Source organism: Dysidea avara, chromosome 5, assembly GCF_963678975.1.
Source record: "Dysidea avara chromosome 5, odDysAvar1.4, whole genome shotgun sequence".
Taxonomy (NCBI): domain Eukaryota; kingdom Metazoa; phylum Porifera; class Demospongiae; order Dictyoceratida; family Dysideidae; genus Dysidea; species Dysidea avara.
The window spans coordinates 8,371,228-8,396,725 of record NC_089276.1 but is presented as its reverse complement, the minus strand read 5'-3'; the positions used below and the strand labels follow the sequence as shown (position 1 = coordinate 8,396,725).

At 38.2% G+C, this 25,498-nt stretch overlaps 2 protein-coding genes across 3 annotated transcripts in view; both read right to left on the bottom strand.

The window, feature by feature from the left end:
• Nucleotides 1–8,850, bottom strand: part of LOC136255608 (receptor-type tyrosine-protein phosphatase F-like) — a 52,808-nt gene extending 43,958 nt beyond the window's left edge. Inside the window, exons 1-3 of one of the 2 annotated variants that reach the window (XM_066048412.1) lie at nt 8,666–8,850; nt 8,285–8,623; nt 2,725–3,063 (exon numbers count right to left, since the gene is read on the bottom strand). In XM_066048412.1, coding sequence (XP_065904484.1) covers nt 2,725–3,063; nt 8,285–8,342 — 397 coding nt within the window. In that variant the 5' untranslated portion in view covers nt 8,343–8,623; nt 8,666–8,850. Of the gene's footprint in view, nt 1–2,724; nt 3,064–8,284 lie in introns of both variants that reach the window. The other variant, XM_066048411.1, reaches the window with a different exon arrangement.
• A 4-nt stretch (nt 8,851–8,854) lies between these two features.
• LOC136255624 (WD repeat domain-containing protein 83-like) lies at nt 8,855–25,497 on the bottom strand. Its single transcript, XM_066048436.1, has 10 exons — nt 25,259–25,497; nt 25,066–25,186; nt 23,590–23,695; nt 22,415–22,463; nt 22,332–22,368; nt 21,665–21,754; nt 20,507–20,574; nt 11,044–11,152; nt 9,239–9,353; nt 8,855–9,114 (listed from the first exon to the last, which is right to left on the bottom strand). Exons 1-10 carry the CDS (start codon nt 25,332–25,334, stop codon nt 8,911–8,913), a joined length of 975 nt encoding a protein of 324 aa, XP_065904508.1. The 5' UTR covers nt 25,335–25,497; the 3' UTR covers nt 8,855–8,910.
• Between the last annotated feature and the right edge of the window lies 1 nt (nt 25,498).

Here is a 25,498-nt window from a genome sequence, read left to right as displayed (position 1 = left end):
CTACAGTGTGATCTGTTCATAGCGAAACTTTCTACTGGGTGATTTGTTTGCAGCTAAACTCTTTGCATGATTGTTTCTTTGTAACTGAACTCTCTACAATGTGACTTCTTCTAGCTGATCTTTCAACAGGATGACTTGTTTCTAACTGAACTCTCTACAGTGTGATCTGTTCATAGCGGAACTTTCTACTGGGTGATTTGTTTGCAGCTAAACTCTTTGCATGATTGTTTCTTTGTAACTGAACTCTCTACAAGGTAACTTCTTCTAGCTGATCTCTCTACAGGGCAATTTGTTTGTAGCTGAATTCTCTACAGGGTGATTTATTTGAGCTAAACTCTCTACATGATGGCTTCTTTGTAGCTGAACGCTCTATTAGGTACCTTCTTCTAGCTGATCTGACTACAGGGTGACTTGTTTGTAGCTGAATTCCCTACAGAATAACTTGCAATATAATATAACTGTGTAAATTATACATGCAGCTGAATGCTTTATTAGGGTGACTTCTATTAGAGTATCTCGATCTCGCATTTGCTGCACGTAGTTGCCTTTCGAATCATAACTCAGTGATTTGTAATCCGATTCTTCTGTACTACTGAAAGAACTTTCTATGATGATTATTCCAGCTACATACTGATTTTCAGCTCGTTGCTCTAAGCGGTTTGCCTGGTAGACACGAAAACTAATAGTTTTTTTATTCATAAAAATCGATCGCGTAATTTTGACACAGGTTGGGTTTTGTGTCATATCTCCATGGTCTTTATCCCGATTCTTTTCAAACCACAAAACGGCACTCCTACGATGGTTGCTCCATCTACATATCAATTTTCAACTGATTCCTCCAAGGGGTTTACCCTGTAGGCGTGACAGACCTTCGACCTTATTTTACGCAAATAATCGGTCATAACTCCGTGAATGTTCATCGGATTCCTACCAAAGTTGGTACGGAGATCCGCCTTAAAGAGCCCTTTAAGTGTGCCAAATTTCAGCCCAATCTGAGCACGCATTCATGTTTTATGGCGAATTTTGCGAAGTGTACGAAATGAAGAAGATGAAGAAAAAAACAAAGAAATTAAAACGAAATTTTGTTCGCTCGTATCTCGGAAATGGCTGGAGCGATTTTCTTCAAATTTGGTATGTAGACTCCCCTAACTGGGCGGCACGTCTCTAGCAAAGTTGGTTCCAATCGGATCAGGGATCACAGAGCTACATAGGTGTGAAAATTGCGTTTTCTTTCTTCCTGTTAAAATACTCACGGAGTGGCGCGCCGGCTGCTTGGGCCGCACGACACACTATCGTGTGTCTTGATATATAGCCAGGGATTGAGAACACAACCAGTGGCTGCTATGCGTTTGCAGTGGATGGGGGCAGTAGTGTAGCCCTATACATAATGAGTACTGTCCATGTGCTTGTGGTGGATGGAACCAGTGACGTGTACAGCTCCCATGCGCTTGCAGTGGGCAGAGCTTTTATACATAGTTTGTGCGTTGTACACTCTTGTACAAGTAACTTTCATTCAAAGTTAAGAAGCCCATAAGTTGCAGTAAAATCCTATCATTTGTCAATGACATCCCCGGTCTGCCCATTAAAGAGTGTCTAATTTACTTACTCACATGACTATCTGCTGCATAATGACATGTCTATGTATGTATTTGTATCCTGATATGTGTGTAGTATTATACTTACCTGCTTGTATGTATGCATGCATGTGTGTTGTGCATATAATATAGAGCGTAAATAGGAGCATGATAGAGCTCGATGGGTGGATGGGTGGTATGTGTAGGTAAGTCACAGTATGTGTTATAAGGTGTATACCATAGAATGCTTTTAACTGAATTTTCTTAACTGATGCCTTCAGACTCGACAATGTATAAGGCTATGAGCTTGATTTTTTCACTGTTTGACTTTGCTTCATCCTGAGACGTGCCTTTTCGCCAACCACAGTATGTATAACAATACACGCATCCTCTTTTGTGTCTCAGTTCTTTTTGCTGACAAGGCAAAGTGTCAATTCCATAGTAGCATGATACGGTTTCCCTGTGGCTGTGGTGGTAGTTATTATGTTTATTGTCCGTATTTCTGTAGTGATTGCAAAGACACTTCTCATAGTATTCTTCATTTGTATGGCTGTGTAATGGGCAGAACATAGCTGAAGACAAAGCATAATGGCCACTGCACTTTCAGTAATTGATTGTTGGGACACACATTCAGACACAAAGCAAGTTTATGGATGCCTGGTGCTATTCTTCCTTTTGATGCAGTATGCATGGGTTCATTAGTCAGAATTGTGTTATAAAAAGTAAACAAACAAGTAGAAGGAAAAATTTGGAATTTTAAGTTGGATTAGGGAAAAAATAGTAAAACAAGGGAATAACAAATAGTAGCGAAACAAGAGAGGTTGCCTATACCTGCAGGTATTCTAGTGGAAATTTAATCCCTAACACTTCATAGGTAACCTCTAGCTCTTGTTTCACTACTCTATTCCCTTGTTTCACTACTACTACTTTTTTATTCTTTGATCCCTAATCCAACTTTAAATTTCTGATCTTCCTTCTACTTGTTATAATGATCAGCATTAACAATGTATAAAAGGAATTACTTGGCTGCCACCTTGGATTTCACACCTTTTCACCCTGACTTTTTAAGGGACCACTCCCTTTCGTCACAGCTTGGCTGTTTTTGGTACAGACAATCATCACATGTACTCTCAATGTTTTACATACATACCTGATATACGAAGAGTTAATGGTCCACTGGTATAGTTAACACCACCAATGGTTACAGTACAAGTGATGGTACCAGCATCCTCTGCAAGTAGATTATTATCAGTTACATTTTGTGTTGTCTGACCAGTAGGAAAACATGTTGGAGCGTTATGAGCATTGTTAGTAAAACATCCTCCAGTGTTCCACTGGTAGGTAGCACCAGCTAGTTGTGAGGGGTCCGCCATACATGTCAGAGTGACATTACTCAATATGGGATAGTCAAATGTGTTAGCAGATCCATTAACTGGTGTACCAGCTGGATTACTGACTATGGTGACTGTGTATGTCTGAGCATCAACACCTAAGATCACATATTACCATGGTTAACACTTAATAAGGTTTTTCATGAAGTAGTGTAACATGGAATGCAAGCGTAACAAAAAATTATGTAATCCAAGTGATAAAAAGTTGTAAAGCAAGGTATAAGGATGATGTTATTACAAAATATCCATGCCAGAAATGGCATGTCATTACAATTATTAATTTTGTTCAATGCTCACATAGGGCTTTCCCCAAATAGCTATGTTATAATACCATTATCCGTATAATCTTGTTTCACAACCTTTTATAGCTTATATCTCCACTTCATCACTAAATTAATAATTTTAGTGCAATAGTTTGTTACTTTTTGCTACAGTCAAAGTGCAGTGTTCTAGTTAGTGTTAGGTTCTACCTTTTTTTACGTGCCTGTAAGGAAATCTGTCTTGCCTTTACCTATAGTCTCCAATCTTACTATTATAGTCAACTTCATAGAAGGAAGGCCTTCAACTCCAAAGGCACATGCCACTCATATTGTACCATAAAATGGTGGATATATGATGCTTCATTTAGCCTCTAGCCTATCAACTAAGCCAGGCTGGCAAACAGGCAAATAAAATGTATGTTGACAATTTTTAGACTTCAATAATGATTATATTGTAAGGTTTAATTCTACATTTGACATTAAATACACTAAGACTCTTCTGTAAAGATGCTTTTGTCACTATACTCTCCTTGTCCTAGCCCCTGGGCTGCAGAGCTCTATCCATGAACTAGTGAACTACTGACATTATAGCAAAACCAGGTGTACATGTTGATAGGCTTTATCCCTTATAAGGGAGATGAACATATGGTGCATTCATGATAGCAAGCAATCAAGCAAGCAATGTGTATTCTCATAATTACAGTAGGGTTTGCTAAGGCTCGCCCCAATCATGCTCCTTCACACCTTCGGTGTTTATAAGCTCCTGGTTGAACCAAACCAAACATTACAACCAACAACCCACCTAAATGCAATCATCACAATCACTATGCCACCTAAGTGCTAACCATGCATACCAACCATGTACAGTTGTAAGCCAATCCACACAAAAACAGCCAAGCTGTGAAAAAATGGTGCAGCCTTAATGAAAAAGTTGTGGCCTTAGTGAAAAAGTTGTGAAAAATCACAGGTGGGGGCCAAGAAATAACTGCAATGATGTTAATGTTAATAAATTTTAATAATGCACACAGCCAATATTAATTCACTTCTTTTTGTGCTTTATAAGGCCCCAAAACCAGCTCTTGTCTACCTTGAGATACTGACTGGTATGTAACATTTATACAGTATTTGCATGAGTAGCAGCCATCAGCAGACATCATGAAGCCATGCTACAAGTGACAATAGACTATTAATTGCACACACCTTTTCATGCATACGTAAACAACATCTTTTCATTGCTTTTAAATGTTCTACATGTTCACATTGTTATCAGTGGTTGTCCAAGTCATCATAAGAACACACTACCTTCACCTGCAGCTGATCCTACAAGACCAAGATGCCTTGTTACCTACAATTGGTAGCCCTGACATGAGCTACTGCAGAGACTGCCATAAACCCCATGGCTCTGCTCTGTAGGATAGCACTCACAGTGTCATCACACAGAACCTGATGACTCACTGTCTCCTAGCAGCTATGTTCGCAGCCAACACTGCAATACGTCCTGGGTCACAGAGCATCCATCACTCAACACCTCACTTGAGCTCATCATGTGCAACTACATTACCGACCGGCATGACTTACCGACAGGCATTCTTCCACCTTTCACAATCACCATCGCTGTCCAGCAAATCAATCATCACCAGTCCCCTACGTTCCCTCACTGGCTGTCATCGCAATTCGCCACCTTTCAACATCAACACCGCTGCAAATCATCAATACCAAGCACCGAGTTCACGACACAACTACATCATCACCACCTCCGCAACATCGTTACGTCATCGTCAACTCTCAATGGGTCACCACCAACTTCAACATCGCTTCATCTAACAACGCCATCATCTCTCGACTGTCACATTCAATATTGCTACCTCCCACATACTGGTATTCCTAATCACAGACTGTAGTTGAAGGATCACCACCACCACCAACACCACTCCCACTGTGCAACCCATTGTCATTAACATCAGCCATCACAGTAAAACCACTTTCAGCCCTGCCCCTCAGACTACAGTATCTATAGCAAACATCAACAGCTAATCAACAACATGCAAGCTATTATGCACTGCAACATCACTGCTGTGCATTGTGCTACAAGGAATCTTACCACTCACCAAGCTGTTCACTGGGAGGGGAGTACTGTAGCAGACATCATGAAGCCATGTTACAAGTGACAATAGACTATTAATTGCACATACCTTTTCATGCCATGAGTAAACAACACCCTTTGTTTTTGTATAAATGTTCTACATGTTCACATTGTCATTAGTGGTTGTCCAAGTCATCATAAGAACACTTATAAGATTTTGACTAAATTGGCTAAGTCTACAGAAGGAGTCTTAAAAGTCTTCGGTGACCAAACTGACTATGTACTTTGTGTCCTTGGGCCCTTAAGCAAGTGACGATGCACTCTAGAATCTGTAAAAAGGACATCTGTCATGCAGATTTGCACTAAACAACTAGTCACCATATAAAAGAGTTACCAGTGTGTAGGGCCACCTGGGTAACTGGAGCAATTTTTCCCCATGCAGCTAGTAAAAATGTATTTAGTGTACTTTTCCATACTATAAGGGTCCCACTTTTATTTCTGCCCCTTGCCCCTGCCAATGTGATTTGTCGGATAAAGTCAACTAGGCATATTATTTCATCAGATCAGTTCTATCTGATAGCACACTGGCAGGGCCAAATGGCAGAAAATAAAAGTGGCCATGGGGCCCTTACAGTATGTAAAGTATGCCAAATACATTTTACTGGAGCCCCAAGCAGGAAAAATTGCTCCAGGTCCAGGTAATGACTAAATTAAAGATTTCCATATGGGAATGAAGCTCTTCAAATGCCTAAGATGATGGATTGATCCCCTACACTGTCAGGAAGATAGCATACTCAGACATTTTCCCATGAAAACATATAGAGGAAGCCAGTGAAGAGGAATTCTCTGTATATAGCAAACAAACTGGAATAAAGCATAGCTACAAGAGCTCATAAGCGCTGCAAGGTGCCTAAGCTTCTGGAGCCACACCTGTGCTTTCTTCAAATAAATACTCTGTACATTGTCATTATGACTTGTTACAAAGTGTAATAAAGCAATATTGGCAACAGCTAGATTTAAGGTTCCTTTGAGTTGAGCAGCTTCTTAAATGAAATTCAGTTTTGAGGGGTGGCACCATATTATGTGAGTTTAAAAAGAGACACCACTTTGGGGGGACAAAAAGTGATATGCAAGTCATAGCGTAGTAAGATGTACTTGTCACCCAGACACTATTCAAGCATATCTTACACCCTTTTCATATGGCCACCCAAAAGTGGGGTTGAATAACCCACATTCAACCCAGGTTCAACCCAGTTTCTGTTCACAAGCAATCATCACATGATGGTATTCATTGAGTGATAATTGTCTTCTATGCATTTTATGTATTCATCAAAAACCACAACCCACTTTTGAAGCCATAAACTGAGTTCAACTGCTTTGTAGGGTTGAACTCGGTTATGACTTGTGGGATCATCGTATGACTTGGATCATCATATGACTTGGATCATCATATGAACATGGGTTGAATATGGTGGTTTAAAGTGACCATATGAAAGGGGTGTTACACACTTATCAGCTGCTCTCAGGCTGGGGTTAACCTTTTCCCTTCATGATGCTATGTCATAATGACCAGCACAGGATAGACGATGTATCACTGCTCATCTTCATGGATCTTCTAGAAGAAATCCACCCTTCTTTATGAGTTTCTCCATGTAGTGTTTCTTCATACAATGAAGAGTGGAGAAGTATAGTGGAAAGTCGGTTGAGTCTCAGGCTTGTCAACATTCAAGACAAATAACTTATAATGCAATAGTGCTCTGATAGTGGGAATGGTGTGTCTCTTTCTGAAGGCTATCCCAGCTCAGTATTCAGTACACTAATAACTCAAACAGCAAACATCAACTACTGTACAGATAGAATGCTACTTATATACTCTACAAAATGTGTGTGTGTGCGTGCGTGCGTGCGTGCGTGCGTGCGTGCGTGCGTGCGTGCGTGCGTGCGTGTGTGTGACCTCCCTATAGCATGCTCATAGCCATATTACTACACTAGTTTATATAATCTGTGAACATAGGATATGTTTGAGAAGTATCTGGGTGACACGTATATCCTCATATGAAGAAGTTTGCTACATGGAATGGACATCATTGAGCTTAATCACGGAAGCACTGTACTTTTCACAAGCTAACCTGCAGAACTAATTCACAATGCCTTTGTTTCATTGTAACACTAACGTAAAGGTTAATGGGTGTCAAGACGTCAAATAGCTTCAGAGTGTTCCCTTCCAAATACCTGCCATTCAATTTGCCATAGAAAAAGTAAAACCTTAAAATGACGCACTTAAATTTCCTCTGATTTCTTTCTGCTATAGCTCATTTTAATCACAATTCACTGTGTAAAGATCAAGATACTCTAATAGAGCAGTCATGTATACTCTAATAAAACAGTTGGTTGCAACTGAAATGATGGCATTATTTTATTTATTTTTTGACCTACCAGGTCTAACAATCCATGAAACATATGATTAATTTGGTATGGCCTTATAATAGGATGATGAGAGATGCCTTATTAAGACAATCCTCCACAAAGTAATATAAGTACATGAGCACTGTATGGCAAGACTTATATGCAAAAATAATAATTGTAGCATGCAGAAAATTTCAATTTAGATAATTCGATAGATCCCAGTCCGGGGAGGCTCTAGATCAAATCCTGTATGGGCAGGAGACACTGAACAATGCGAGCAGCCTCAGTGCTCATATCATTATCACTGGCAGCAAAAGTGAAAAAAAAAATCACTCTTGCTGATAGCTAACAATTATTATTATCAAATTGTTTAAAGGGATACACAAAAGGCAAGACAAAAGGCATGTGCCTGTACAAGAAATTAAAGATTTAAAAAAAAAAAAAACGTATATAGCCACTCGGTACAGACATTGGTAGCCTGCTTGCTAGCTAGCTGCTGGTAACATGAAAACAAGACAAGTACGGTTGTAGCGATTTTGGAAACACACGAACAGTAATGCAGTCACTTACGTTTGAGCATAGATAGGCTCCACGCCAGAAGCCCCAATACGAGGTAGAACAACTTCATCCCCTAGTAGGTACGAAATCTGATCCTTTCGACCTGATGTGTGCTTCCTATTATTGGAAACCTCAGCGAACCACAGAAATTAATTACGTGATTAGTAATTAGCCAGCATGTGTGTGTGTGTTGACGTGTGGTTGTGCTTCTTATCCGGTGGACATTCAAGGAAGTATGACGTCAACGACGATCTAGACGGCATATCCAAATCCCCCTGCAGCTGCTATGAAAGTGTTTCCTGCTCAACATCCTCTAGTTTTCCCTCTTTGTCACCAGTCAGGTAGCACTAGCTGTACATATTGATAAAGCAAATAAATTATATATACCCTCACATGCATATTGATAGTACAAAATTAATTATAAACATCCTATTTTTTTTCCTCATTGGAACAGCTTGCCAACATCATTTGCAGTACATGTATGTGGGTGATAATCGCCCCCTGGGCACATCATCTGCCCAGTAATATAGAGGTATGCTTCACACCCCCTCTGCTGCTATCTATGATGTATTTTCACACATCTGCAGTACATGTACACAATTTATAAAGGTTGACACGATCTAAATATACATGTTATGCTACGTTTCTTCTTCATCACTATCATTGTTCCATTCTGGACCTTTCCACAGTTTCACTGGACCTTGTGCACCAACTGATAGTAGACAAGGATGTCTGGGATGATATGAGAGTGAGTAGACCACTGTCCCTCCTTCACCACTAGCTATTTTCTTAGATGGTTTCTCCTTGTGGCCAAAGTGTTGTAAATTATGTACAAGATTACCCTAAGGGCATAGGAAATGTACAGCTGTAAAACACAACGTTAAATATTGTGTGACCATGCCATGTATATAGAAATCAAATGCAGTTTCATTTCAAAATCCACTATCATAAGTCAAGATCACTCACTTCAACCAGATCCCAGAAACAAATTCTACCATCTTCTGATCCACTGACAATATAAGCATCAGTGTGGGACACACAACTGTCCAGTTTGTATGAGCTACTGACATGACCTTCATAGCTAAAGGTAGACATTCCATTGTGAAGGGACTAAAGAACTGAAGTGGTTAGTCACAATTTAGTTCTTGTTTGCTTTTATGAAATATGACCAATAAAACATAACAGTTAAGTACAGCTATCTAATCAGTATATACAGTAAGTCAAGTATACAGAACTTTCACTATTGCAGTACTTTCTCCTTGTACTTCCTCATATTATAAGGCTACTGTAACCATAGAGATCACAAAAACAAAAAGCTCACAGTTCAAAATAACAATTAGATGGTCATTAACAGAATATAACAAGAGTACACCTATTAGTGGTGTATGGATCAAAGGGCACTTAGTATTTACAGCAAATAAAGACTATAGAGGTTATTTTCCATGTTATCTTCGTGAATGCACGAGGCAAGAGTGACTTACAACCCAAAGAACACTGATGAAAACAAGAAAGCTGTGGTGCATTTGTTATGTCATTCGTTGCTTAGTAATACATGTAATCGCTTTGCAGCTGGAAGAAACAGGGCTATTAAACTTGTTGGCTTGTACCACAGAGTTAACCCAGTCCCCATGCATTATTTCCAGTCTTCAATTGGCTATTAATATAAGTAACTTAGTGGTTTACCCCAAGTCTTTCTTCAAATGTGCACAATCACAAAATGTTTATTTGTGACCCAGTCTGACAAAACCGGGCTTTAAAAGTATCGAGAAATGCTGGTTTAAGTATTTAATGTGTTGTAGCTCGCCAATGGTTAAAGCTATGTGTACTAAATTTTCACATGTTTTATACCAATTCCTTACCTTCCAGAGCATCCACTGTGCACGTAGCCAACAACTAAGTTTTCCTGCCATTTTAGATAGTTTTTAAACCGAGGTTGACTGTATCGGGCGAGCTGCAAATTGGGTGGGAGGCGGGGGCCCTTGAAGGCAGGCAAGATGGTGTTCAAAAATTGAAAAGGAAGGCCAAGCGATGAATTAGGCCAAGTTTTGAGCCATTGAGGTATCAAAACTGGCTAAAATGAAAGGAAATTCACAGCAGAGGTACTTATTCAACACCACAGAGCTGTACAGCCACATACAGTCATTCCCAGGCTGACCAGAGCTCCATTAAGGCCCCACACCACACGTACGGATTGCCACTGGGCTTGGGAAAAGCAGCCCTGCAGCAAAACCAGACCACTCAAGCCTAGCTGATTTTAAATGTGGAATTAGATAGTTTATTCATGTGGCTGTGTGTCCTGGGTGAAAAATCGCGAATCTGCTGACATGGGCGATAAGACCGGTTTTCTCAGACTGGGTCACATTTTACTTGCATGAGTCCCATTGATTTTTGCCTCAAAAACATGGTGTCTGGTAACCGTTACTAACTTGAAATGACATACACGGATAACCTCTATACTTTTATTGACATACTACAAATACATTTTCACAGCCAACTAGCTATTACTGTACACAAGGAAATTGTGACGTCCAAAAAAATTGACGAATTTGACGAATCGGTTTAATTCGTCAAATTTAAATCCATCAAATGTTTATAAGCACCCTTAAAAGTACAGGTTTTGCCTACAATTTCTTGATTTTCGTCAACATTTTATTCGTCAAATCTGCTGAAGTCTGAATTTGTCAAATTTTTCTTACAACAGAATTTCCTTGCGTACGGTATATAATACACACACACACACGTATGCACATGCACACACACACACCAATAACCTATTCAACAAGTCTCCATTATCTTTGTCCAGTAACAACAACTTGTTGTCCAGTGTGGAGACCAGTATACAGTGACCATCATGTGAGAAACTGACACACGTCACTGGTTCTGTACGGGTAGCAGAGTCACATGATCTACACTGTACACATACTGTGACTATCTCAGCAAAAACCTGTTCAGTTTGCAATATTGTCTGCAGTATAATCTACAATGAGCTAATTATGGTGAGTAGTTTATAATGCTAGACCATTCACACTGTCCTAGCCATTTCATTTTTGGGCCTAAGATATGCAATCAGACTAATTACTGATGATGTAAGCGCTGGAGTACATTCTTCCGTGAAAATACTCTAAGCCTCAATAGGCTCAATACATTTTTGATCTTTTTAAAAATTCTATGGTTTTGTAACCATACTGTATATTCCAATAAACAGTGTACTGTTAAATAGACCAAAGCCTGCCCTACACACCGGTGGAGGTCTGGGATTAATCTGTCAAGGCAATCTTGTGTAGTGAAGCGATAAAGTTAATTGGTTTTTTGGGCTAAAAACCATGATTAGTAAGTTCACTACTACCTAAAGTGTTAATTTACATTACAAAGAAGAGTCCTTACCAGTTTATTGTATTGTTAAACCTATCTCTTTGCACCAATCAGGTATATCAATAGTGCATTTTGACCACAAAACCATGTCAGCATTTTCGCTTCACTATTCAGGATTGCCTTGACAGATTAATCCCAGACCACCACCAACGTGTAGAGCAGGCTTTGGTCTATTTACTAGTATACTGTTTATTAGGATATAGGTATGGTTACACAACCACAGAATTTTTAAAAAGGGCTAAAATGTATAGGAGCCTATTAATGTACTCCAGCAGTAAATTAAGAAACCCTACAAAGTTAATGAATACTTCTATGAAAAATGAAAAGGCCTGTTTTAACTCAGAGTTATTAAAAACTCAAGTCAGCCCTTGTTCACACTACTGCTCAACAAGATTGTGTGTGTTGAATAATAATGAACTATAACAAGCACACAATGTACAATAAGCCATTTATTGTTTAGGCGCTTACTGAAAATTGTAGCGACGACACAAAGACTAAGCTGTATAATGTTATAGTTGCTGTATTATAGCCAGCGGGTACCCCTTTTGCTAATGTCAATAGAACAACTGTTTGGATTTTACTGGAGGCATGGTGTGTCTTGCAGTACATCACGTCGTAGCCATGCATGCTTGTAGGATACTTTTAGAGACTCACTGTGTGACAACAGAAGCAAATTATTGTTGTCAACCTGAGTTGGCCATCCCAGAATGCATTCACATTGTATCCTAGCCCGGACCAACCCATGTCAGTCCACCTCACTTTGCTGGGCATAGTTAGGGATGGCTCAATTCATTCACACTGCAATTTATTTCGAACCATGCCATGCAGTACCCGGGTCAGAGGGTAGTGTGAACAAGGTAGTAGGAAGAGAGCACAGAAATCAGCAACTATACTGAAAGCATCATAATAATAATACTGTGAAATGAAAAATGAGGATCTTGCTGAAAACAAGTTGATGTTCTGAGGCGCCATACAACTAGCTAGTTCATCTGTTTTTTTTTTAGTTTGTGATATAGTACATCAATTTATTAGTTTCAGATTTTGTATTTCACAAAATACTTAATAATCCTCTAATTACGTTGCTATGGAAGTGCTATTCAAACAAACTGCATAAACAACTTATTACACACAGAACTAACTTCTCAACTGCTTTATAGTTTTTTCCTGGAAATTTGTTCGACAAAGCCTTACGGCTAGCCAAAGCTTACCTACATACGTACCATACTGTATAGCTTCATAATTTTTTTTTGTGATTCTAACCTGATACACAAAATGTAAACTTTCGTGATCATCAATAAATTTCGTGAATTGCAATTACGAGATCAAGAGGCTTATGAAATGCTGAGTGAGAATGTGTGATGGCCCAGCAGACCGTTCTTCTTTTACTCGTCCAGCAATGATGAGAGGATACCATGATTACTATGCAATACGGGAAGCATACATTGGCGAAGAGCTGTCATGCTTGCTCAAAACAGATAATGAACATGACCGCTACGCTGTATCCATCATTAAGTCTGCTACTGTAGTTGATATCTTCCTAGAAAAATATCTACATTGTTCTCTCTCTTGATTCAGCAAGGCGAATCTAGGATTACTGGTCACCGACAATGCAGCAATGATTTACCCCAAGGTGGAAAGGAAGTACCTTGCGACCTTCGATTTAAAGGTCGTAAAGAAGAGCTGGAAAAGTTGCAAAAACTGCTGGATTCATTTTGTGGTGAGAATGCACTACTACAGGATGGTACATACAGCTCAACAACAATTCCCGGGCCCAGCCCAACTACACGAAACCAGTCAGCAGTTCCTGCAGCAAGCATTGTCGTCACCGATTCCGAGACTGACTCACCAGAGAAGAAAAGACCAAGACTAGCTGATGAGACTGAAACTTTAGAAACAGACCTAGAGACAAGTATCCTAAATGGAGAAAAGTTGTCTGACATTCCTGTCAACAAACTTGTCGAATTATTAAAGCACAGTTTCCTTATTTAAGAGGACTACAATCAATGCTGCTGCTGTCAAAGAAATCATCCATTATCCTGAAAGAACAGGTGCAAGTCATACATGATCTAGATTTGTGGGATGTAAACCTAAAGAAGTGAATGACTATGATTAGTGCATTAATCAAGCTCTTAGGGCTAAAGTGAAACAGTTAGAGAAAGACGTAAGTGAATACTGACATACATGGTAGGTTCATTCTTTAGCACAGTTTATACAGAAACACAACAAGTTATTTGTAATTTGTTCAATGCTGGCTCACAGGTCAAGGTTACTATGAAGCCATTTCATAAGCAAGTGGGAGGATTGGACTGTGGCGTCTTTGCTACTGCAGCTAATATTGATCCATCTGCTGTCAAGTTTAAACAACAAGACATGCAACCACTTGCTTTAAAAATCAAAAATTCCTTTTATTTCTGGACCAAGACTAATAACACTACAATAGAACAGCTACATCAGTTTAACAGCATTGTCTGTACTCATACATTTTTAAAAAAATCGTCTTGTGATTTCAAAATTCCTAAAATACCTACCTACTTAAAACCATTTAGTTAGTAACACCTTTTCATATGGTCACTTTAAACCAGGTTGAACCCATATTCAACCCATATGAGCTTGGCTGAACCTCGAAGTCATAAAATATCATACAAGTTAACCCTACAAAGTAGTAGGGTTCGACCCAGGTCTGTAAAGTAAAAGCGGCTGTGGTTTTTGGTGAATACATAAGGTGCTTAGAAGACAATTATCACTCAATGAATACCATCATGTGATGATTGCTTGTGAAAAGAAACTGGGTTGAATGTGGGTTACTCAATGGGATGGTGTAAAATATTGACTGTGGACTGGACTGGTATGGACTGGACTATAGCTGAAGACTAACCTATAGCTAATGAAAATGTTTGAGTTATTAGCAAAGTATACTGATGAAAGCTGAAATCCCACTGTGTGGTGCAGCTAAGGGATAGCCAAGTTAGGAACTGGACTGAGTGACATCATCTTATAAATGTCTGTTATATTTCAATGCACCAAAATGCAACAGCTAATTCTGGGGACTGGAAATGCCCTGGACATTACAGTGGCTAGCTTGGAGCCCATAAGTGCCACAGAGCCATTCGTATAAATTGAGGTACAAAATAAATAAATTTTTCTGGCACTAGTAAACCAGGTAGCTGTGGGAATGTACCTGGTCACTGTGCAGTAGCTACTGGATGCGGACACGGAACCAACTGCATACTATCGAACGGTGTGTGAGTAATGTTTTGAAGTTTAATAAAAATTATCCCTTTTGTGATTCTGTATGTTCTTGAGTGCATGAGCTCAATCCACAAGTATAAGCTCAATCACTGTATACAATGTATAATGAAGTCAACTGTTAGTATGGCAAGTCTCAAGTGGTATCTTTCAAAGCATCGCTGATGCAGCTGAAAATGACAGGGGTGAAACAGGGGTGCTGCTGACCCAATTCTAAGTGCTTATAAGCTCCCCAAAAAATAGGGTCTGGTCTAGGGTATGTAAATGGGTGAAACGGGATCTTTTATACTCAGTCCATAGTCCAGTTCACAGTCCAGTCCATAGTCCACAGTCAATGTTTTATACCATCCGTTACTTAACTCGGGTTGAACCAACCCACTTTTGAGTGTCCATGTGAAAACAGTGTTACTTATCACAATCACATAGTGGTTTAGTTTGCTACACATTAGTCCGGAGTGCAATCAAGAGTACATAATGTTTATATCCATAAAATATTATGTACTCTTGCACCAAGAGTGTAATTAATCCCAAATCACATGGTTTATTTCTGTAATAGCACTGTATAGTAGCCAATAGAATAACAGAATTACAGAAGCCTTTTACGTGCAACAAAATGTTGAAAATATCAGAATTGCTGAAATATGAAGCTTTTAAAATGCAACAATAAAAGATATATCAGATTAAGAAACCTTTTAAGTGCTGAAAGAATGATGCAATCACCTGTTAGAAGTTAGTGGCTACACAGAACTGGATATATAGATGTGTACTACATTAGTAGGTAATCACACACATTTGAGTGTAATTATGGAATAATTGTACTTGTAACAGCCAAAATTGCACTCAGCTTCACCTCGTGCAATTTTGACTGATACTCGTACAAATTGCACTCAAATGTGTGTGATACGCACCTATACTAATTTGTGGATGATGATTTAAAAGTTGTATAATTCAATCATCCACTGTGCTCCAATAGGCTTCACGATACTCAGCCTAAGATTGATAGAATTAATAGTGGAGTTACCAGCAGACCCCACTCTCTCATCCAACTGATCTTGGCATACCAATCATGAAATTTTGCCCTTTGAAAATGTTTCTCAGGTTTGCTGACACTCACATCAAATGGTTGCAACTGATCTGTGCAGTTTGGGGGTACCATTACATATAGTATATTGTTTTTGTCAAGGTAGGATAAGACTTTCTCTGTGGTTTGGCCTTAAAATTCATCGAATATCACAAGTGAAGACTGGTCATCAGGTAAGCCCATCTCTTTCTTCTTTTGCTGCAGATATGGTACAATGATCTTGGTGATATGAAGGAGCATAATCTCTTCATTGCACCAGTGGTTAGGTATAGCAGATATGAGGCAACCTGCAGGAAAGTCAACTCCACCGGGATAACACTTAGATGTTGTTCCTTCATAAACTAATTGAACTGGCAGAAAGTCTCCTGTCTTCCTGCAAACACTGCAGTGATCTACCTCTTGTCATTCAGCTCGACTCTCTTGGATCCCTTCTCAGCCATCATCCACTGAAAAACTGGAACATATTTTATCCTGGTTTGGTTCCAATTGATCAACAACTCATCAGGTATTTCTTCCATATTTTGACCCCTTTGATGTTCAGCAAAAACTGGCTTTTGACAGCTTCAAAATCGCTTACAGCGAGCCTTACTTTAAGTTGTGGTCTTCCTCTTCACATAATTCATCTTACCAAGGAAATATTCAGCCAAGCTTTTCTTCAGCTCTCCAGTGTTTTCCAACAATGCTGGATCTCTTTTCTGAAGTATACCTGTAGCAGCAGCAATTATGACTTGAGTGTTTTCAATGTGTGTATGTACATCCGTAATTGTTTGCTCAGCTCATCTGAAAACATGGAAGGTCTTCCAGTTTTTTTTTTGTTTGTCTTTTTTGCAATTTCCTTTGCTATGTGCCTTCTTCCTGTATTCAGTAATTGCTGTCTTCCAGTCATTAACGGTGCTCCACTTCAAGTTTGGAAACTCATTTTTAAAATGCCTTATCGCTGCAGCAATTCCGTGAGATACAGGTGGAAGCGGTAGCACGTTGGAAGAAAATGAGGGCTGTACAGTAAGTGGCTGTTAGGAAAGGACAAGGTTACAATTGCCAATTTTGCTCTACTGTTGAAAACATAACTGATACTCCATCATTTGCAGCCTTAATAGTTGAACTTTAACAGAGGACCATTTGAGCTAGGAAGGGGTGATTCACGCTTACAGAACTTGTACAAACTCATTTTCGTTTCAACACTAGCCACATTCACATATAACGTGATTTAACAAATTACATGATGTAGTTAACAGCTACAAAATTATTTTCATGAAAAAAATCATGACTGCAATAGCCATCATGAAAATCACGAAAGTTTTTGTCTCCAAAATTTGGAGCTATACGGTAGGTGCACACACACACAATTTATACGAAAACAATTCAGTAAACTAGGGCATGCGCCCACAGCTGGCATTCAGTTTAATAAACCACAGACACTAGAAGTCATAGTTTCCTATACATTGGCGTACAGAGTTAGAATTTGGTTTAAAATGTTCACCATGACATCAAGATAATAGTATATTCAATTGCTCATACAAGCATCAACGACATCATAAGCAAATACACATAACACACATACGCTTGAGGAAAAAAGAACAAACAAGAATTATTTATGCACAGATGAATAAGAGGGTGTATAGATTCAAGACTAGATTCCTTGAGTAACAGCTTAAATAAAAGTATTATAATAAAACTTGCATATTTTTTTCCTTATAGAGTGTAAAATTTCACCTATTTTTAAAACTTTCATTTTATTAAAAGTATACTGGTGCAAGCTATGCAGGTTTTTGCTGAGATGGTAACATTTGCTGGTGGTGTTATGCCACAGAAGTTTAACAAACACGTACCCAGCAAGTTGGTCTCATTTTAAGTACGCCATATTTTTAAGTACACAATTATTTCTGTGGTATGAAATCCACACAATTTTTAGCATTAACATCATTGCAGCTGTTTCTTGGCCACCACCTTTAATTTCACAACTTTTTTCACCCAGGCTTTTTAAGGCTGCACCAGCTTGGCTGTTTTTGTGTAGATTTCACTTCTTTTTGTACTTTATAAGGCCCAAAAGCCTGACTTTGGGATTTGCTTTTACTCACATTTCTTCTTTTCTAGACAGATACAATGATGATTATTGAAGACAGACTTATAAATGTATTGCATTGCATGAGATAACTTCAATATTTGATATTATTGTAATACTCTAATAGAATGCACATTTTTTGAGAACTTCTAATAGAATATACATAGAATGTTCTAGAATAATCTAGTACTTCTAGTGGTAGATCTAATGAAATTACAAACGTTTATGTATAAGTAATTTAAACAAGAATTTTCATTTATAAAGCAGAAATTAAGTGAGGTGATACAGTGGTTAGTAGAGCTGGGAGATAATTCAAATAAAAAGATTATCTACCTAAATCACCTATCATTGATATGATAATGAATTTGTTTATCAAGATAATAGTAAATCTCTGTAATCTATTGTAAATCAACCACGGAAACAAACTAGTTTGGGAAGTGATAAAAATTCTGACTTAACAACCACTACTTAACTTTATATGTAAACTGTGTTCTTATGATGTCACATCATTATCGAGATAATATTGATTATTGAGATAAAATGGTAGTCACTTATCAAGATACGGGTTTTACTACGTATTAGCGCATGGTCCTATTTTATAGCAATTTTTGCAAAGTGTGCGAAATTAATCGAAGCCCCCATAGCTCCCATATGGCATAAGAAGAAAAAAATGAAGAAACTTTGAACACCCATATCTCGCAAATGGCTGTTGCAACTTTAATCAAATTTGCTGTGTGGCCTACCCTACCTAGCGGACAGCTATAATGTAAAAATGGTGTGCATTGGAGAAGGGGCCATGGAGATATGCATGCATGAAAAAAAGCTGTTTTCTTTCTTCCTGTCAATATACTCACGGTGCGCTGGCTTTCTTGGCAGCACAACACACTACCGTGTGTCTTGATAATAGCTACTTGATTGTTGCCTATCATACAGTACAATAGTACTGTATAGTAGGGACCAAAAAGGAGTAGGCGTGGCCCACAAAATAATATCACCCAAAAACCAGCCTCAATTTTCCCAGACAACGATGAAGCAGTATTGGTTAGGTAAAACTAAGTCCAAACAAGCTCTCAGATCGACCCAAATGCTTTCAACAAGTTGTTAAAAATTTTTTATTCAATGGAATTTCCTACTGACTGACTGAGTAACTGACTGACTGACGACAAACGTAACTCAATAACAGCTAAGGCTACAGGCTTGATTTTTTCACTATTCGACGTTGCTTCAGCCCGACAAGTGCCTTTTGGCATACCACAGTACGTACAATGCATTCTTCATGGACTTACCAGTGTCCTTTTTTGTGTCCCATTCATCTTTGCTGACAGCCAAAAGTGTCGATTTGGCAATAGCACGTGATGGCTTCCCTTCGTAACGGAAATCATCTATATTTTCATAGTGGCTATTTTGAAAGCAGAGGTGCTTTTCAAATAGTTCTTGATTCATACTGCTTTGTAACGGGTTGGACATAGCCAACAGCATAGTGTACTGGATACTTCACTTTTCAGATGATAATTAATATAATTGGGGCGCGCGGCACGATTTCTTTTGATATGCGTGGATTGCAGAGGTGCTTTACGAACAGTTCTTGATTCAAAATGCTGTGCAATGGGTCAGGGCTGGAGCCCACGGTCCGGCCAATCACTTTTAAGCTGGATTTTAGTGAAAAGATCGAGATACTCTAATAGAGCAGTAATAGAGCAGTCATCAAAATATACTCTAATAGAACAGTCATCATGATACTCTAATAAAGCATTCAGTATAGAGTATAGCTTATAGTCTAAGCCATGACATCTGTGTTAACTGTCTTATTACTCAGTGAGTCATCTGCATGGCACACTGCATTGAGCTATTTGATCATGCATGTCATGCATTAACATGCAGTTACAATCTAAAACTAAACTTTCACGTTGAGAAATTTTTGTATAAATCATGAAAATAAAATTAGCTACTAGCTATAATTATGAAACTCAATTAATTGGTAATGTAGCACAAAATTACCATTGATGTTAAGACTTTGGATGTAAAATAGCCTCCAGATTTCCATATAACACTTCTTATTGTTTTGTTGTGGTTTAATATCATGAACTACTCCAGCTTGTTTCAGTACTTTTTATCGATGTATTATGGTCCCTACTCTAGTTGAAAATTCCAAATTTTATCATGTACTTGTAATTATACAGTCTGTATTCCAGATCATACTGAGGGTATATAGGGGCTTATAGGTACTCCAGAAAACAACAACATGTAAACTTTTTCACACAGAAGAACAAATTACTCTAACAGAGCAGTAACATCCAGTTGATTGCACTACAATACCAGTTGTCAAAAGTATTACATGAATTTCTCTAAATTAACATTAAGGATTTAAAATCTCAGCAGAACAGATTCCTTCTTAGGTACAAAAACTGTCTAGTAAATTTCCTTAATTCATGTACATACTGTATGTCTGTGTAATTATAAGACAACAACTCACGTTTGACATTATCAACTAGCAATGTTCCCATCCTAATATCATATTTCCTCACACAACCATCAACTGATCTGTACAAGAATATACACAACATCACATTCCAATGTGAGACCATTTTGAGTGCTCCTGCACCCAGAGTTTAAAAACAACAAGTTCCATTGCACAAAATTTTTAAGACTAGACCCTGTAAATAACTTTATTTGGATTAAAGTATTAATTATGAGCATTTGTTGAACTTTCATGTTCATTATTCAATAAAGGAATGATGACCTTGACCGTTGCATAATACCACATGCACATACATGGTTAATTTGATAATGATTTTAATTTCGATTGTTTGTTAGAAGTGCAGTGAAAGTATGGAGAGCGTATATATAACAGCTAGGCTTCATAAATCTTTCTTGATATGTACTCCGTGTTAATCACTACTGCATAGCTACAATTTACTATTCTATATATGCACTGAAGCTGAGCAACACTTGTTTTCCAAAGCTGGAATCCGTGTGTCATTATAACTACTCATAGGAAACTCAACAACTGTAGTATGTACGTTCTCAGTACTTCTTCTATACGACACATGGAGAGTGTTTACAGTATGTGACATAAAAAGTTTTACTTCGGTTTTTTATGATCATAAAATCATATCAGTGTTTTATTTTTAAAAACTGATTGCATCATCATTTAATTATGTCATAATTTTTGCAGCATCACTGATCGTTTTTTAAAATGATTAAACAATATCATTCTTTAAATTTTAATCACTTTCAGTACAAATCATGTTGGCATCATTTTAAAGAAACTATTAGTAATCAAAAACTGAATGACGATCATTTTAAAAACCAATACAAAAACAGTAGTAAAATATAACGATTCATTTTTTCATCCTAACGTAATCATTTTTAATGACAAAACATATTGTTGTGTTTCTTTCCAGGATTCTCCAAATTGCTTTGGAGCTCAATGCATATCTTTGCTCACTAACATTTCTAGTTTTTTTACCATGTTACCAGTCAAAATACTCTAATAGAGCATACACATCAACACATTACTCTAACTGAACAGTCAGATTGAGTATCACAGTATGAAACGTAATACCATAACCACACACACTAAAAAATAAATGAAAAATCAGTATAGCTGGCTACATGTACAATCACATACCCTGTAAGAATCTCGTGTCTAGACAGTTGCAAGCTCGACACACTGTCTTTAGCTTCATCCATCACTTGAACTGGATCAGTGGCACGTGACCTAGTTAAACAGGTAAGAATACACCACACTCCTGTATCCTACTGTGTAGTACAAAGTTTTCCTTGCTAAAATTGGTGAATTGTTTTACCAAAACATTTTTGTCCAATTTCTAGCCAACTAAATACAGAGAATGCAGTATGACACAAACATTCACCAAAACATTACCCACTAAATTCTATCTGGAGTTAAATCGTCAAAACCTTCTCCCAACAAAATTTTATACCATACAGCACATGATTAGAGAAGCTTAACAACCTCAACAGTAACATGACTTTCGATTAAAGTATTGTTCATGCTCAATGCATGATAAAAAGTTTCAGGACATTACTTTTTGCTGCTTTAAAGATTTCACAAAATCTACTCCTCAAATTCAAAGATAAATGTTGTATAGAGCAATGTTAAAAAATTGTCAAACCTTGAAAATATTGTCCTTAGCCAAGCAGTCAGTGAACATGAAAACAAATTTTACTGGGAACTATCCAAACAATTGGAGCCTTCAGATAATCTATGCTAGGACATGAAGACAATATGTTTGTATCCTATGTACTACAATCCTAACACAATGTTAAGTGCTCACCTGAGGTCCCATGCTTTAACAGTTGCATCATAAGAGCCTTAACAACAACACATAACAACCAAATACTGTGGTTGACAACATACCTGATAATACCATAGTTGACTCCTCATTGAATTTAACACAATTAACTCTCTGTAAACACATAAACATTATTGATGGCATACAGTACACATACTGCGTCAGCTGGAACAATGTATCACTACCCCAAAAAATTACCTATTTTCTTATGTTATTATCATACAGTACAGTACACACAAAGTAACGAAGAAGTTTGCGAGGGTTCATGAGTGTTAGTGAAGTTTGTTAGGTTGCCAACAGATTTCGTAAGGATTGCAATTGGTTTGTGAAGGGATCACGAAAGACTTACAAAGCACTCCCATGCACGCCATGTAGATTGTGGGTATTAGAAAGCCACACATATAAACCTTTAATAAAAACAGGATCAATCGGTGGTCATTTAATGCAGGCTGTTTCTCTGTTGCTAGGTTACCCACGACACCTTTAGGAGCAAAGCACAACCTTACATTAACAGCTTAAGATTTACAATCTGTAAATACAACTAAACAGGGCTTAGCAATTAAATCATAATTTAATTGCTAGCCCTGTTTAGTTGCTAGCCCCGACCAGCCTTGCACCTAACAAACATGTACAAGCCATCGCGACTGCTTAAATAGTTACCTTGTTGTACAGTGTACCATATTTATTCCAATAACTTTTACTTCTGAATGCTGTACTTATGTAATCATCTTTAACATCAATCTTCTAACTGTAAGTAGGCAAATCAGAGTTGCTTAGGCTCTTAGCAGTCAAAAAAGTTGACAAATTTGAGCATTTATAAGTGTGTTCAAAGACTTGGAGTAGATATAGTGGTATGTTTAAAAGATACTCAAGTTTCACAATGGCAGGTAGTTGACAGCTACATACAAAATGCTGACTGCTCTAATAGAATATTTGCATCATGCATGACTTTAACAGCCTTTCAGCCCACACTCCTACAAACATAATATCAGTAAGATTTCATTCTTAGGATTAATCCATCCTGTTAGCAGAGCTATGCCTCCTTCCACCAGTTATTCCCAATTGTTCTAAAATTACGCTTGTTCACATCCTATAATTCTGGAATTACGCTCACAAAATTAGTGACCTATAATTATGCCAGCATATTAGCGCAGACCTACAAAGACATGCATGCCCATCAGTGTAGTCATGGTATGGTAGACACTTACTGTACATAACTTGGTGCACATTAATAACTTACCTCCAAGTGGCCACGTATCTTCCTCACAACCTGACCAGTCCCAACATCAATTAGTTGGACTATCTTGTCTGCCCCTGCTGATGCTATCCTGTTGTTGTCATGTGACCTGCACATGTAGGACATTATAGTAAGTATACTACTCACATGCTGTTCAATATGTCAGTAGTTTAAGGATCACACACATGCATGCACACGCACAGTGACACATACACATATGCATGCACGCGCACGCGCACGCGCACGCACACACACAAACAAACAAACAAAATAGCAAAAGCAAAGCCTTCAGATGCCATGCTAGCACGGTTATGCCTATCCAGTGAACCAGCACTGGGATACCTGTACACTACTAAGGAGCTATGAGTCAGCGCAGCAAATCCACCTGGGGCGGGACTGGTAACCTGCAGGGTGTTGTGCCATGTCTCACAGAAGGAAGTCCCACCTGGACCTTCACCTACTATGCTTGCTTATGTTATGCTGCTCAGCTGTGTGCTAGTCAGTTACTAAGAGTCAGTGCAGGACACACACACACACACACACACACACACACACACACACACACACACATACACACACACACACACACAAACTATATACAGTATGCGCAAAATATACACATGCACACACTTCACACAAAACACAGATATTTTTATTTATCTACAGGTCTATGAAACGTGTACAAGGGAACTTGTCCATGATACAACTTTTATCGTATTAGAGCATGTATCTGACCTCTCTATCAACACTCTGAGATGGATCAGAGATGTCTAGAAAACATTTCTAATAGAACATACACCAATCAATTATAAATACTCTAATACACTCCATAATAAGGCAACAAGGTCCCAACAGGCCGGATGTCTACCTCTGAAAGAGGAATATCTCTATATTACAGCAAAACAAATCAGGGTCAAGTAGCCATTATAGACAGGTTCCACTGTATACCATATAGCTAGTGCAACTTTCAACACCTGTGTTTTCTTCACAACCATAAAATACACATAGTCATAAAAATATTTCCACAGACAACTGGTCAAAAAAAAACCAGTCTACTATATTTAGTCCACCCCAACCTTGCCATGCCTTTTTGACGTCAAAAATATTTCAGTGAGGTCAAAACTCTGGACACAATTCAGACTGAATTGGCCTCCATGTCAAACATGTACAACAGCAAGCTAGTAGATAGCTAGTGTTTGTTGTGTGGTTGAGTTATCATGCTATTGACGTTCCTGTACGTGCTGACAACAAATAAATCAGCTAGCAAGCTACTGATCTTTACACACATGTAGCTATAGTGCATCTAGTACAGCTCATTGTACATACACGTTGCTAGCAGTACAAACACTGACAAGAATGGTGGAACAAGAATAGTGTGAGAGCTAATACAAGTCACTGGCAGGTTCCATTGTACTCTGTAAATCAATGTGCTGTACACTGCACAGCCAGCTATATAGTGCACAAATCATCTCAACTTACGCATCAGCATCCAACACCTCCATGCCATGTCCTCCATAACTCTTGATGAGTAACTGACGATGAGGATTCCACAACTTAACAGTTTTGTCATTACCACAAGTCATACAGTAGTTGCCATTCCCTGTATGGGGAGGTGTGTATTAAAATCACCATAGTAACTATGGTAGACAGTATAAACACTCAGTACACGTACTATTGAAGCGTACAGCTCTAACTGGGCCTTGGTGGCCGCCTAATTCTACTGCAAGCTGTGTTGGTAAGTCCTTCATTGAGTAAGAGATATCGATTGTGGTTTTACTTTCGTCATCCAATGACGAAAGACAATCAGTGGCGGAAAACAGATAAACAGATCAATTGCAATTTATTCAACCAATAACGAAATGCCTTATTTTTTTTATTATTCTAATATTAATTTCAACTATTTCGATTAAAA